The 13,708-nt window shown below is 32.2% G+C and overlaps 2 protein-coding genes across 18 annotated transcripts in view; one reads left to right on the top strand and one right to left on the bottom strand.

Moving 5' to 3' along the window:
- Window positions 1–1,099, bottom strand: part of LOC141532847 (uncharacterized) — a 17,653-nt gene extending 16,554 nt beyond the window's left edge. For 15 of the 16 annotated variants that reach the window (XR_012480138.1, XR_012480141.1, XR_012480144.1 and 12 more), the window contains exons 1-2: window positions 603–742; window positions 430–496 (exon numbers count right to left, since the gene is read on the bottom strand). The gene's annotated coding sequence lies outside the window, so the exon portion shown is untranslated. Of the gene's footprint in view, window positions 1–429; window positions 497–602; window positions 891–966 lie in introns of those variants that run through there. The other variant, XR_012480139.1, reaches the window with a different exon arrangement.
- Tkv (serine/threonine receptor kinase thickveins) lies at window positions 954–13,708 on the top strand. 2 transcript variants are annotated; one of them, XM_074251395.1, is made up of 4 exons: window positions 954–1,183; window positions 10,675–11,677; window positions 11,820–12,135; window positions 12,394–13,708. In XM_074251395.1, exons 1-4 carry the CDS (start codon window positions 1,087–1,089, stop codon window positions 12,520–12,522), a joined length of 1,545 nt encoding a protein of 514 aa, XP_074107496.1. In that variant the 5' UTR covers window positions 954–1,086; the 3' UTR covers window positions 12,523–13,708. The 2 variants fall into 2 exon arrangements, with proteins under 2 accessions (XP_074107496.1, XP_074107495.1); XM_074251394.1 differs by having other exon boundaries at window positions 11,802–12,135.

The following is a 13,708-nucleotide window of genomic DNA, read 5'->3' as shown; positions in this document are numbered from 1 at the left end:
ATTAAAATTTTTCTTTTTAGATTAAAATCTTCAATTTTCATATTTTTAAATGAAATTTGAAAAAATCTTTTTAAATTTAATTTTTCTTTCAAATCAAACTTAAATTTCATTTTTTTAAAATTACAGTTAAATTTTTAAATAAAAAATCCTTTAAAATTTTCTTATAATTAAAAAAATGTAATTTTTTTCAAATTTCAATTGTTAAAAATTAAAAAAAATTTTTTTTTAATTACTTTATAACAAATTCTTAAATACCAAAAAAAAAATTTCTTTCATTTTAAATAAAAATTTAATTTCTTTAAATAAACTCCTTTAAAGTTTTTTTGAATTTCAAAAAAATTATAAATGCAATTTTAATTGTTAAAAATAAAAAAAAGATGTTTTTTACTAAAAAAAATTTTTTCCTAATAAAAACATAAATTTTCTCACCAAAATAAATGAAATTTTCAAAAAGTAAAAATTTCCCGCTAAAACTTGCATCTGCGCATTGACGAAACTAAAAAAAAAAAAGCACGTGTAAGTGTACCTAAAATTTCCAAGCATAAAATAAGTCAAAGTGCCGAATGAAGTAAACAAGAACGAGTGTTTAAACATGCTGATACCGTGAGTCCGCAGCTTGCAGGGTCTCTTTCGAAGCCTTGCCTAAAGAAAGACAAAGAAGCCCTGAGTGTAGTCTTGGTAGTCGTTAGTCTTGATCAGCTCTTGCCAGTGTTACTCTGCTCGCTCAGCTCCTCAGATTCAGATCCCAGTCGCGGCATAGTGGCGCCCGTAGGGCGCCGACTCGTTCTCCCGCCATAGCTGACGCCCCCGACGCCCGTCGTCTCATTTCTTCCTTCTGTCTCGCTCTCTCGCTCATCTAGACTCCGGAGTCTCAATCCTGAATGACTGAACTGAAATCCGAGCATGCCTTTAACGAACTTACCCGAGTTTCCCCCACCCTAGTCTTCCTTAACTAACGACGTTCACTTGTTATCCCCCTCCCGGCTTCTTCGGAGCCGAAGTTGCCCGAAGATCTCGGCCTGCGCCTTCGTATCCTCTAGCTGGTACGCTACGTCACAGTAAAGTATGTGCTCTCGAGTGTAGAAAATGGCTGCTGCGCTCTCGGTGTCCTCGGGTAAGCGCGAATGTAAATACGGGCTGTTGTGGCTCGTTATTGCTGTGTTTATTGCTAAAAATACTGGAGGTAAGTACTAATTATTATTATTTATCATCATTAACTTACCTAACTCTTTATTTCTTCACTAAAAATAATTTTAGCCTCAAATTCTTGTTTTTTAACTTACTATTGTGCTTCGAAGAATCGTCTAGTTGCACAGATGTGGGATCAGATGTTGGATGTCTTACGTGCTCAGCTACAATAAACTTTAAAATATTAATCACAATTATTTTACATATTTTACAATCAATAATTAATAATTAATAATTAATAATTAATAATGAAGAAATATATTTTTACTCAAAAACTGTGATATAATTTATATTTTATATTTCTTCTTTTGCGGAAGTGAAGAAAACAATTGATACTGTTTTAAGTAGTCAAAAAAACGTGTTTTGAGTTTTGAACTGTGAATTAGAGAAGAAAATAAGGTTGTGTTCGTCCGAGATGCCGATATTAAATAAATATGTGCGAACTCTCTCTCGCGGACGGAAACCCGGTAAGACTGTCTCGCTTCTGAGTATATAGACACTTGCTGTCGCGGTTTGTCGCATGGAAAAAATCCATGATCTGAGCTCTCTCTCTCTTTCTTTTGGGTTGTGGATGTGTGAGGGCCCATGTGAGATTTTGAGGGTCATGGATTCTGGAAGAAATATTTTTTTAGAATTTCTATTTAAAAATTATATAATTATTGTGATAAAAGATTTTTTTGAGGATTTTTTAAAATTTAATTTTTTATCAATTATAAAACAAAAGTTAGTGTTTAAAAAAAAAAAAAAACCAAAGAAGTTTAAAAATTATATCTGAATTCTAGTCAAAGTATTTTCTTTCAAATTGCTAAAAAAATTTTATTGATAGTTACTTTGAATAAAAAAAAAAGAAACTTAAAAAAATAGTAATTAAAAAATAAAAATAATTCTGCAAAATTCAGTACCTATAAAAAAATCTGAAAGTAATAAAATATTTATTTAGATTAAAATAAACACAGAGCGACATATCGAATCAGAATGTTAAAAGGATTGAATTACAGTTAACAGTTTATGAAACTGTCATAAAAGTGTCGCACTTATCACACCATTATGATTCCGTCAAAAATAAAATTCGCGATATCTTAGCTTCCATCTTTACTCTTGTCTCTAAATTAGATGAGATTCTCCAGACTTCGTGAGAAGTTGAAAAAAGAAAAAAAGATCAATTGAAATTTACATACCCTTATAAAAAAATTTTTTAATTTTTTTTTAACAAAAAAATTATTTCTAAAAAATTGTATTTTTTTTTTTTTTTAATTTTTACATATCAATTTTTTTTGCCATAATTTATTTGTTAAAAAAATGTTTAAAATTATCAAATATCTGCTAAATTAATTTTCATAAATTACTAGCTGTTACCCGCCCGCTCCGTTGGGCACTTTATAGAATTGTATTTTTAAATCTAGATTTAAGTTTAATTAGAGTATTGTCTTGACTTGCTCAGATTTTAAATTTTATCGGATTGGCATGTGTCAAAATTAAATATTTTAAAAGTAACATTGCAATTTTTTGTCGATTTGCTCGTCTTTTCTTCACCAAATAAGCTTCTCAAGAATTTCACTTGAACCCAAAAGTTTATAAAATCTCAAGCTCTTCAGAGCCAATTTCTTCTCTTGAATAGTAAAAAAAAACATCAATAAAATAAAAATAATACCCTAAAAAAATGTTGGATCAGCCTTCGGAACTCCAGGATATTTTTTCAAGTCCGCATGTATACATTTAATCTAAAAGTCTTAAGACCGAAAACCTACCAGGTGTTTTTATATTTTACCTGACCTATTGTTCGATCCGAAGCTTTGTCTGACCTTTTCTTCTCTTTGAGTTTACTTTTGAGAATACTATTGAGTCGAGCAATGGTTTAAATCCCGTGAATTTATTACCATTATGTACGATTAAAGTTTCATTATTTCACCGAAATTCACGTTTCTCAAAGGCGATATAAATTTACGGGTATTCTTACAGGATTTCATACTTTATTATTAACGTATAAGCATGACTAATTGTGCACATATATATATATATATATATATATATATATAGTTCATAAAATGTCGCTAAATTCTGAGTAAATACGGTCACTAAAAGATTTAAAGTACAAAAAAAAATAGTCTGGATGTGAACTTTGCGTTTTAATTCTTAGAACTAACGGCTAGACGCTTTAAGGACGTTTCTGGGTAAATCTTTTTATTTGTGTTCTTGGAATTTTTTAGTGTGAACTTTATGATGAAAGAAAAAAATTTGTTTTATTAGATTTTGCTTTGTTATGGACTTTAGAAATTTTGATGGAATTTTTTGACTCTGAAAAAATCAAGAAAATAATTTTTAAATGCTTAATTGTCTTAAATCAGGACGAAAAAAATTTTAATCTAGTTTTAGTAAAATTTTTTCCAAAAAATTATTTTTTATAATTTATTTGTTACAAAAATTATTAAAATTAATTTAGCTGACATCTAAAAATTTTTAGAATTTTTTTTAAGATGATGCAAAATTTTATAAAATTTCATTATTTTCCCACAATTTTTCAATTTTTAACGGAGTAAAATCTAAACAATCTCTTACATAATCTAAAATTTTATTTCAATCATCTAAATTTTTTTTGTTCACAAGTTTCCACCATGATGAAAAATTAAATTGAAGTTACTGAAAAGTTAAGAATTAAATAAACAACCAGGTCACTGAGAATAAAAAGATTTTCTTGGGTATTTAAATCCCCAGGTATAATCCAGACAGTATCCACTAGAGACTAGACGTATCAGTAAAGACAATACCGTAAAGTGCCATTAAACCATTAGTCTCTGAAGCATAAAGTATAAAGTACATACTTGAAGCCAGAACCGGAGTCGAAAGGTTGGGCCTTAATGATCGAGCAAATATTTGGTCTAGTTCTACTTGCGCAATTGAATTTTCCTACGTCATCTATCATCCAGCATAAGTTGATAATCTGAATGTAATGATCGCGTGTCGAAGAAGACTATGCCGTGCAATTCCCGTATTGAGTTTATTGAGTTTTAGCTTAGCGGCAAGAAGAGTAAAGAATAAAGAAGCCTTACCTTGGAAAATCTGAAAAATAGTATGAGAAAGTTATGCGGCGCCAGTGTAAAATAATGGAGATCCGCTTCTTCAATCGATTCCAATGCGCTGTATACAATCTGTATGCTATCCTATGAAATGTAGTGCAAAAAAGGATGAAGGAACAAAAAGCTATCAGCATCTGAACAAATACAAATGGATAAATGGATAAAAAGATAAGAAGACTGGAGTATCATCTTAGCGGTCACACGGCGTACGTGACTGCAGTATAAAGATGCGTGTCTGTTTTACAGTTTCTTGTTTCTTATAAAGACCACCGAGAAAAGTTACAGTCTAAAGGAAGACTAAGACCAAGACTAAGACCAGTTCGTACGTTATGGAAGTCTAGTTTTATACTTTTACACATATTATTTTTAACGTACATATGTACTCTACGTACATTTCTACATATGTATAAGATGTTAACATATGTGTATGCTCCCGACTACCAGCAAGATTAAAGATAGTGGCTTGCATTCATGAGGCTTCATCTTCAGCCATTTATGCTAAGGCCCAATCGGTAATCTGATCATGAAGCCGGATTATTTGGGAGGATTTTGAATTTAACCAGCTCTTATATTACAGGATTTTATTTTTAAATTACCTGGACTGGCTTATCTAGCCATCGGGTACCACGGAATCTTAATATTTTGTTAGGAGTTAGATTTACATTATATTATACCATTTTTATCCGAGTCAAGTATGGTTTTTTTTTCATAAATTATTATGAATCTGCAATGATAGAGAGATTAAGTTATATTTAATAGGAGTTACTAAATAATTTAGTAACAAACCTTTAATTACCAAAAAGAATGATATAAAACGATGAATACACCTACAAGAATTTTCCAACCAAATCTTAAAACCTGATTAAACCCAAAAAAAAAAAAAAGGAAAGTAAATGATTATAATTTCCCGCTTAATAATTTACAAAACATGTATTCATATCTCAATCTTGGAGTATGTTTCATTACAGGTTTAACTAAAACTCATTCTGTCCTGAGATAAGAACAGGTGTTTGAGTTGGTTACCTCGTATAATATCGCATCTGAAGGGGAGAACAGAAACAAGATCGCCAACGCGCACGCGTATACAGCGAGCTTTGCTATATTGAATCCCACAATCCCAGTATTCCAGTGTATAGCAAAAAGTAATGTATAATACACAGTAATAACAATAACAGCATTAAAGCGTACTTGTTTCGAAAGGTTGTTCATTTCTGAGAAATCCAACAGAGGGTTGATACTAGAGTCCCGGGTATAGACTCCCCCATATACGTCCATCGATTAGTTTCACTTTATGGCATGACTCTAGAAACAAAATGCAGGCCAAATTCGCAAACTAGCCTTCTTTGCTCAGTTCACAGCTCTATATACTACTTATTTACACACGAGTTTATATATAAACATGTTATATATTTTTATGTTCACTCAGTTGTATTTTGACACTCTTATAATCAATACGCCAAAAATTAATTAAATATGTTATAAAGTAATCGCAAGATATATCAATTATTGACATTTTACTTCATTAATCAAGATTAGTCTTCCAAAGTTTAGAATAAAATTTTGCTGTATTAAATAATGAATTGTTAAATTGAACTGTACTTTCTTAAATATTGACGTTTTTGAAGATATAAGCTCATCCCGAGGTTACTCTCATCAAGAGCTTTCATTTGAATACCCACATGCATTTTTTCATATATACATATATATGATATATATAATATATATAAATATATGAAAAATTAATGTGGGTACTCAAATGAAAGGTATTGATGAGTGTAACATCAAGATGAGTTTATATCTTTAAAAATGTCAATAGTTCACGAGATACAAGGTCATTTTTCTAGAGAGCATTTTCGAATACAGCTTAAATACTTATCATTAGATCCAGGACTTTTGCAGTTATTTAAATGAGCATCCAAATGTTTAATCTTAAATTTGAACAAAGAAAAAACATCCTCTTCCTAGAAACCTTAAAAATGCAGAAATTCAAGACTTTTGCGACGCTAAATTTCACTAAAAAAAAAAAAACCAAACGGAACAGAAAGATCCTTAAAACTCTCGGAACTTTAGATTCCAAAGAATGCAATGAATCTAATTAATATCACAAAGAGCAAGTTTAAAAACTTGGAACCTTTAGACTATAAGTAACGATGGAAGGAGTCGAGGCCTTGACTTGAATTTAATGATCAAGTGATCGTTGAATTCTCATACCCAAGATCACGCAATGAGAAGTAGTAATATAAAATCGAGAAAGAGATTAAGTGTGCGTATACCAGTACCAGCATCTTATCCACACAATATAACACATAGAATCAACACCGAGTCCTCGAACAAAATGCTCAACAGATGTCTGCTGACCCTACTTGATGCAACGGAAGTACGGGCCTCGATCCTACGAATATGGAGACATGCTAAACTGGGAAGCGAGATCTTGGATGGAAAATCCCACGTAGTGAGTCAGTTCACTGGTTTAGTTTCCTATTTCATTGATGGTTGCTCTAATACTGTGTTGCTCAGCATTTATGTGTAGTTGTGTTTGGAATAATCGGATGACGTGAGTGTTTTGATTTAGATAGCTCCGATGACGAATTAAATGGAAATGGAATGCTTAGCTAGCGCTGCTGTATAATGTTTAACGTTTAATGTTTTGTAAGGTAGAAGAATTTAACGAATTGTAACTGAACAGAAAGGTTGAAAACAACTGATAAGTTTCATAATTTAGCTGATAACAAAGCAAACATTAACCCGCTATCTTTAATCGAATCGATCATTGACACAATTTAAAAGCAACAATTTAAAAAAACTAAGTTATCTACTTCAGAAGGTATTATACACCAGAAACAAGTATTTGCCAATTAGTTATCCAACAATGTTAAGAAAAGTACGTCTAAAGTTATCATTATCAACCGTTGGATAGCGAAAATAATTCCACGTATGCGTCTTGCAACGATAATAGCTTTTTAAAAGTTCCGCGCTTTTTCTTTTGCTCCAGTGTCCTCAATGCCCATTTTGTTTTTGTGATCTCGTATCGTAAATGCTGTTTTGTTTTGTTTTATGTTAAAATACACTCTCGGGAATTGTTACTGGCGCCTGTGAATAGGGACTCAACTGATAGACGGCTCCAGGTCACTTTACAACACACAGATACCAAAACTCAAACACACTAAACGGAATAAGAATAAAACCAGATACTTATAAGATCTCCGTTATATCTTATGCGGTATGCTAATGTCCCTTTTTTTTGCTCTTTTTTTATTTACTCCCTTGTTCGCTTTCCAGCTAAAGACATTCCGAGTACATTCTCTTGCATGCTTCACTGAGTTTTAAACTTTAATTATTTTATTTTCCGACACTATTTTTTTTTTTTTGCGAAAATATTTACAATATTTTTCAGATTTGGAACTTTTATTTATGATCAAGGACGAGCGAAAGATACAAAAAAATCGTTAGGGTACTTTTTTTACAGGAAATTTAATTTCCTACAAAAAATTATTCTTACGCTTTTCTTGTATTTTGGATATTTTCCATGAAAAAGTCAAAAAATACGGAGTTAGGGTAAAAAAAAGCCAGTAGGGTTAGGTTTAAAAATTTTAAAACCCTATATCTTTTAAAAAAAAATCATTAATCGTTAACATTATTTTTATTTAAGGTTCTTTGGTATTAATACGAGGTCCCTGTAAAATATTACGGTCCAAATATTTTAATTTCTATTATTTTTCCCAAAAAAATCCTTAAAACCGGCGAAAAAACTCGGAAAAGGCGAATTCTGACATCTAGCGGGAATTTTTGAAACTTTTCGCGGGAAATTTGAATTTTAAAGATTTAAAATAGAAACTAATGAATTATTTTGCAATTTTTGCTGAGTTTCAGCCAACAAATCTCTAGTTTTATCAATTTGTACTAAAATATGCACGTAGAAAAAAAATAGACTCGATACTTGTAAGCGATAAATAAAACTTAATTAAAATACTCATCCAGACTGATAAGCCGGTGTAGCGACAAGTAACAAGTAATATAATTTCTCACGGTGATTGATCTCTTAAAATCACCGCACGTGCAGGAAGTGCCACCGCCACACCACGCTGAAAGCTGAAGCGCGAACGACATCCAGACTGAAAATAAATAAAAAAGATAAGAGACGAATGGGAGGAGAGTTAAATAAAATGTGTTGGTGTTTGCGTGTAATGGAGAAGAGGTACATACATAACCTAACATACAGCTCCAGAGTGTCCCGAGTTTCCTGAACCCGGCGCACCCTTTCCTTCTTTTTTTCCGACTGTGGGCTGAGATGCTCGTCCGCCCACACGACATATCTTGCCGGGCACCAGCACCGTATCACAGCTTTCGATATATGTTTATAAATATATACGTAGCATAGTGTCGCGGTTATAGTTTTAGTTATATATTATATATATTACAACTATAGCGGTTCATCCAGACCGCAATTATCTTGATCTCGCGGATCGTTTATTTCTTCTCAATGTCTATTATACTAAAATCTTTCCTCAGCTTCTATTCACGAGCTTTATCTCCTTCTACGTCTGATCTGATGATGAGAAGAGAACATTAGTGTCACTTTTAATTTGTTCCATCATATTTTTTGCTTCAACTTCTTTCGGTTTATTTCTCACCTCACGTTTTTAAGACATTAAAATAAACTAGCAACCTTGCAGTTATTTTGTGACTGCCGTGACTTGTGAACTATAAAGAATTAAAATTTTTATTAAATATCAATTTTTATAAAATTGCACTGTATTTTCTTAAATATTGAAGTTTTTTAAGATATAAGCTCATCCTGATGTTACACTCTTCAAGAGCTTTCATTTGAGTACCCACATGCATTTTTCATATATATATATATATATATATATATATATATATATATATATATATATATATATATATATATATATATATATATATATATATATATATATATATATATATATATATATATATATATATATATATATATATATATATATATATATATATATATATATATATATATATATATATATATATATATATATTAATATATATACAAGATTACAATGAGTATAATCCAGATATCACCCAGTATAATCCAGATTACAATGAGTATAATCCGGATATCACTCAGTATAATCTAGATTATACTAGTTACTATCTGAAAATTTTTTTCACCACAGATATCACTGAGTATAATCTGGGATGATATCCAGTGTCATCTTGTTCTTTCCGTGTACATGTATTTTGATATATTTTTCATATATAATATATATAAATATATGAAAAATTGATGTGGGTACTCAAATGAATGCTCTCGATGAGTGTAACATCAGGATGAGCTTATATCTTTAAAAATATCAATATTTCACAAGATAAAAGGTCATTTCTTAATTATACAGATAATTATAAATGTTTCAATAAAAAATGATTGAAGAAAACAATTAGCCGGTTACTCCAAAAATAAACCTAGCAGTTAGTTAAAATTTGTCCAGTTGCATTCTTGGTCTGTCTGATGATCTCCCAACTAAATTAAACATAAATGCACTCCAGATTCCGCTGTTCCACATTTAGCCTTCTTTCCCCTTCTACATACCCACCTAGACGACTGAACGTCTTAGCAATTTTAATTTTGTAATTGCCAGTTGCTAATGGCCTGGTCTCGACCAAATCAACATCTTGTAAAAATAATATTCATTTCCTGCTAGGATTTAAATTTTTTAACGTTTATCGTTACGGTGAAAGTACTTTTGCATTTAATTGCGATACGAAAAATACCGTAAAAGGTCTGATGCTCCGTTCCTCCTACATCCGCGCCCCAGGCAAGGCCGCTAGTTTTTTTTCTTTCTCAATCAACTACTTCCACCATCCTCCGTTTTGCTTCAGTCTCCAATCAACTGCCCACGTGGTCACACTTTTAAATTATCACTAAAATTTATCTTCTTGATGTTATCCATTGCTCAACACAATAATTCACAAGTTAAAACTTGTTACTTCGATCCAAACATGGAAACTTACACTAATTACACCATCAATATCGTAAAAGTGGACTAATTTCTTAAAAAACAACTTAAATTCTCATATTATAACTAAAAAAAATTTCTCTTACCTTCGTTCCAATATTTATATCCTCAATATCTCTCTTAATTTTCCATTAATCCATTAAATTCTTTTTGCAATCCATTTTTGGGACCAAATTTGAGGTCCCTGTAAAAAATCACAATTATATCGCTGATAGTTTAATTATAATAACGAAAAAACGTCTAAATACGGGAGCTGGTACCGTCCGCCATATTGAATTCTTTTTTGTTTACTGCGCAAGTCGCCAGGCGCCGCTTGGCGGCAAAGTAATTCAAATTTAAATAGTTTTTTAGCAAAATTCTTGACATTACAATAGAATAAAATTTTTTTTTTCTATTTTCAGTGTCTGGAATTGATTGTTACTGCGACGGCTACTGCAGCGGCGACCAACAAAATGGAACCTGCAGACTCAGCCCAGGAAGCTTCTGCTTCAGCTCTGTCGACGAAGTGTGGGACGCGGAGCTCAAGGAATACGTTCCTGAGTTTTCTTTCGGGTGTCTCTCCAGAGACGACGAGAGCGCGTTTTTGCAGTGCAAGGGATCGTCAATCCCCAGGTTAAAGACAAAGACAGTGATCTGTTGCAACGACACGGATCTCTGCAACAGAGACGTCTTTCCTGAGTACATAGCGCCGTCGACCTCTGCCCCGGAGACGATGTCAGTGGATTCCAGCGCTCCGCTGATAATAATCGCGGCGACATTGTCCGTGTGCTGCGTCGCGATCCTCATCGCGGTGGTGATCTTGTACAGGAAGTTCGGACGTAGAGAAAGAGACCCTTGCTTGGTGTCCTCCCAGGGTACGCTCAAGGACTTGATCGAGCAGAGCTCCGGGTCCGGCTCTGGGCTGCCGCTGCTCGTCCAGCGGACCATTGCCAAGCAGCTCGCGCTATCGCAGTGCGTCGGTAAAGGGAGGTTCGGAGAAGTTTGGCTCGCTAGGTGGCGCGGCGAGAAAGTCGCGGTTAAGGTTTTCTTCACCCTGGAGGAGGCTTCTTGGTTTAGGGAGACTGAGATCTACCAGACCGTCCTCATGCGGCATGACAATATTCTTGGGTTCATCGCTGCTGACATCAAAGGAACCGGAACCTGGACCCAGATGTTGCTGATCACTGACTATCACGAACGCGGATCTCTTCATGATTATCTTCAAAATATTATTTTAGATCACTCCAGTATGTTCACTATTTGCTTGTCCATCGCTTCTGGGATTGCGCATCTTCACACGGAAATTTTTGGAACTCGTGGAAAACCTGCGATAGCTCATCGCGATGTCAAGAGCAGAAATATTCTGGTTAAGAGAAATGGAGAGTGTGTTATCGCTGATTTTGGTCTTGCTGTCAGATTCCTTAGGTAAGATCAATTTCTAATATAATAATAATCTTTAGTTAATATTCCTAGAAATGAAATTTTTATTATTATCTTAATAATACTGAATACTAATAAATAAATTCGCTTATTATCGTAATAATAATAGCGATAAATTTATTAACAGTGAGACGGGAGAAATAGATATCGCACCGAATACCAGAGTAGGAACCCGCCGTTACATGGCTCCAGAAGTTCTAGACGAGAGCCTTAACACATCTTCATTCGACGCGTTCAAAATGGCGGACATGTATTCCGTGGGATTGGTGCTTTGGGAGGTGTGCAGAAGATGCGTCTCCGGAGGAAAAATAGCTGTGGCGGATCCTTACCAGCTTCCGTACTTCGACGTCGTGCCCAATGATCCTAACTTCGAGGATATGAGGCTTGCAATTTGCGTGAAAAAGCTCAGGCCAGTTCTTCCTTTGCGCTGGCAACATGATCCCGTAATTATTCTTCTTATATTAATTAATTAATAGTAATAATGATAATTTTTTTTTTAAATTATTATTAATATTAATATCAAAAATTTTGAATTAATAATAATAATAATAATAATAATAATAATAATAATAATAATAATAATTTTGATTTCTAAATTATTATTATTATTATTATTATTAAAAATTTTTAATTAATAATAATGAATTATAATAACAATAATAATAATAAACTTCAAACTAACCTTTAATAATTTTTTTTAGGTTCTGTTCGCTCTCAGCAAAGTGATGACAGAATGTTGGCACGGTAACCCAGCAGTGCGACTGACTGCTCTCAGGGTAAAGAAATCTCTGTCGAAGCTTCACATCGACAACGCCATCAAGATAGTTTAGTTAACCTCTAAACACTTTATTAATTACTAAAAATTTATCTGTAAATATTTCTTCGACTAAATTTTTTATCATATATATATATAAATTACATAGCCATACATATATTAATTATATATATAAATATATACTCCCGTGTAAATAATTGTCACCGTTAATTAAAATGTAAATAGGACCGCGAGACTGCAGCAGAAGACTGAGGTTACACTTAAAAAAAAAAAAAACAAAAAAAAACTTTGTAACGTATGCGTGAGTGAATGTGATTTTATTTTTAAAATTGTACATACTATTGTTCCACGCGATGTATTGCAATTGATTTTTTTTTTAATACCTCGGTACCAGAAAAATAAAAATTTTTTTTTACAACACACTGGTACCGGCAATTACGTGCCTACTCGAGAGGTTCGATTAGTCACAATAATTTAGTAAGCGTTAATTTATTTTTAGAAAAATAAATTAACGCCCCTTGATTTATCGAACTTTCTCTCGACTCCGGTCATTATTGTTAACTAATTATTAATTTTTAATTTTTCTATTATTAATTAATTTTATTATGTATAATTAATAAAATGAGTAATAAGGTAACAAACCGACCGATGCAGGATACTCACTGACTTTTATTGTAATTAACAGTTGCTGCCTAAAATGGACTTAAATTAATATAATTAATAATTAATAATTGATTATTATTTTTTAATTAATGAGCTTTTGCTCTAAAGTCCATTATTAATATAATACGATTGTAATTTTTTTGTACAGGCGCTCTTTGCGTAGATATATATTGTTAACAGTAACCCGGAAAAAGCCGGCAGCGCCCCGTAACTTTAAATTATTTAAATAATTCTCACGGGCTAATTTAAATTGGTGATTAAAAAATAATTAACGCGTTGATTGGAAAATTAAAAGCAAGAATAGAATCTTGCCATCTCCTAGATTGTAAAAAAAATTACAAGCAAGGAATAATTATTTAAAAATAAAAGTTATGAAGAAAATAAATCTTGAGGTGAGAGTTGTAAAAAAAATGGCGGCTTGTAATTTTTTTTCTCTTTTTTAAGAGTGGGGGGCGTGTTAGTTTCTTAAGTTTTGTAATTCGGTCAAGTTGTTTTCTTACAAGTTAAGCTTGTAATGTTGTTAAATAGTTAGAGTTCTGTAATTATAATAATTAAATAAATTCATGTATAAATATAAA

The sequence above is a fragment of the Cotesia typhae genome, unplaced genomic scaffold (genome assembly GCF_013202065.1).
Source record: "Cotesia typhae breed Kobodo isofemale line unplaced genomic scaffold, CoteBio_Ctyphae contig_69, whole genome shotgun sequence".
NCBI lineage: Eukaryota > Metazoa > Arthropoda > Insecta > Hymenoptera > Braconidae > Cotesia > Cotesia typhae.
Note: the sequence above shows the minus strand (reverse complement) of the source record. Positions and strands in the feature narration are given on the sequence as shown.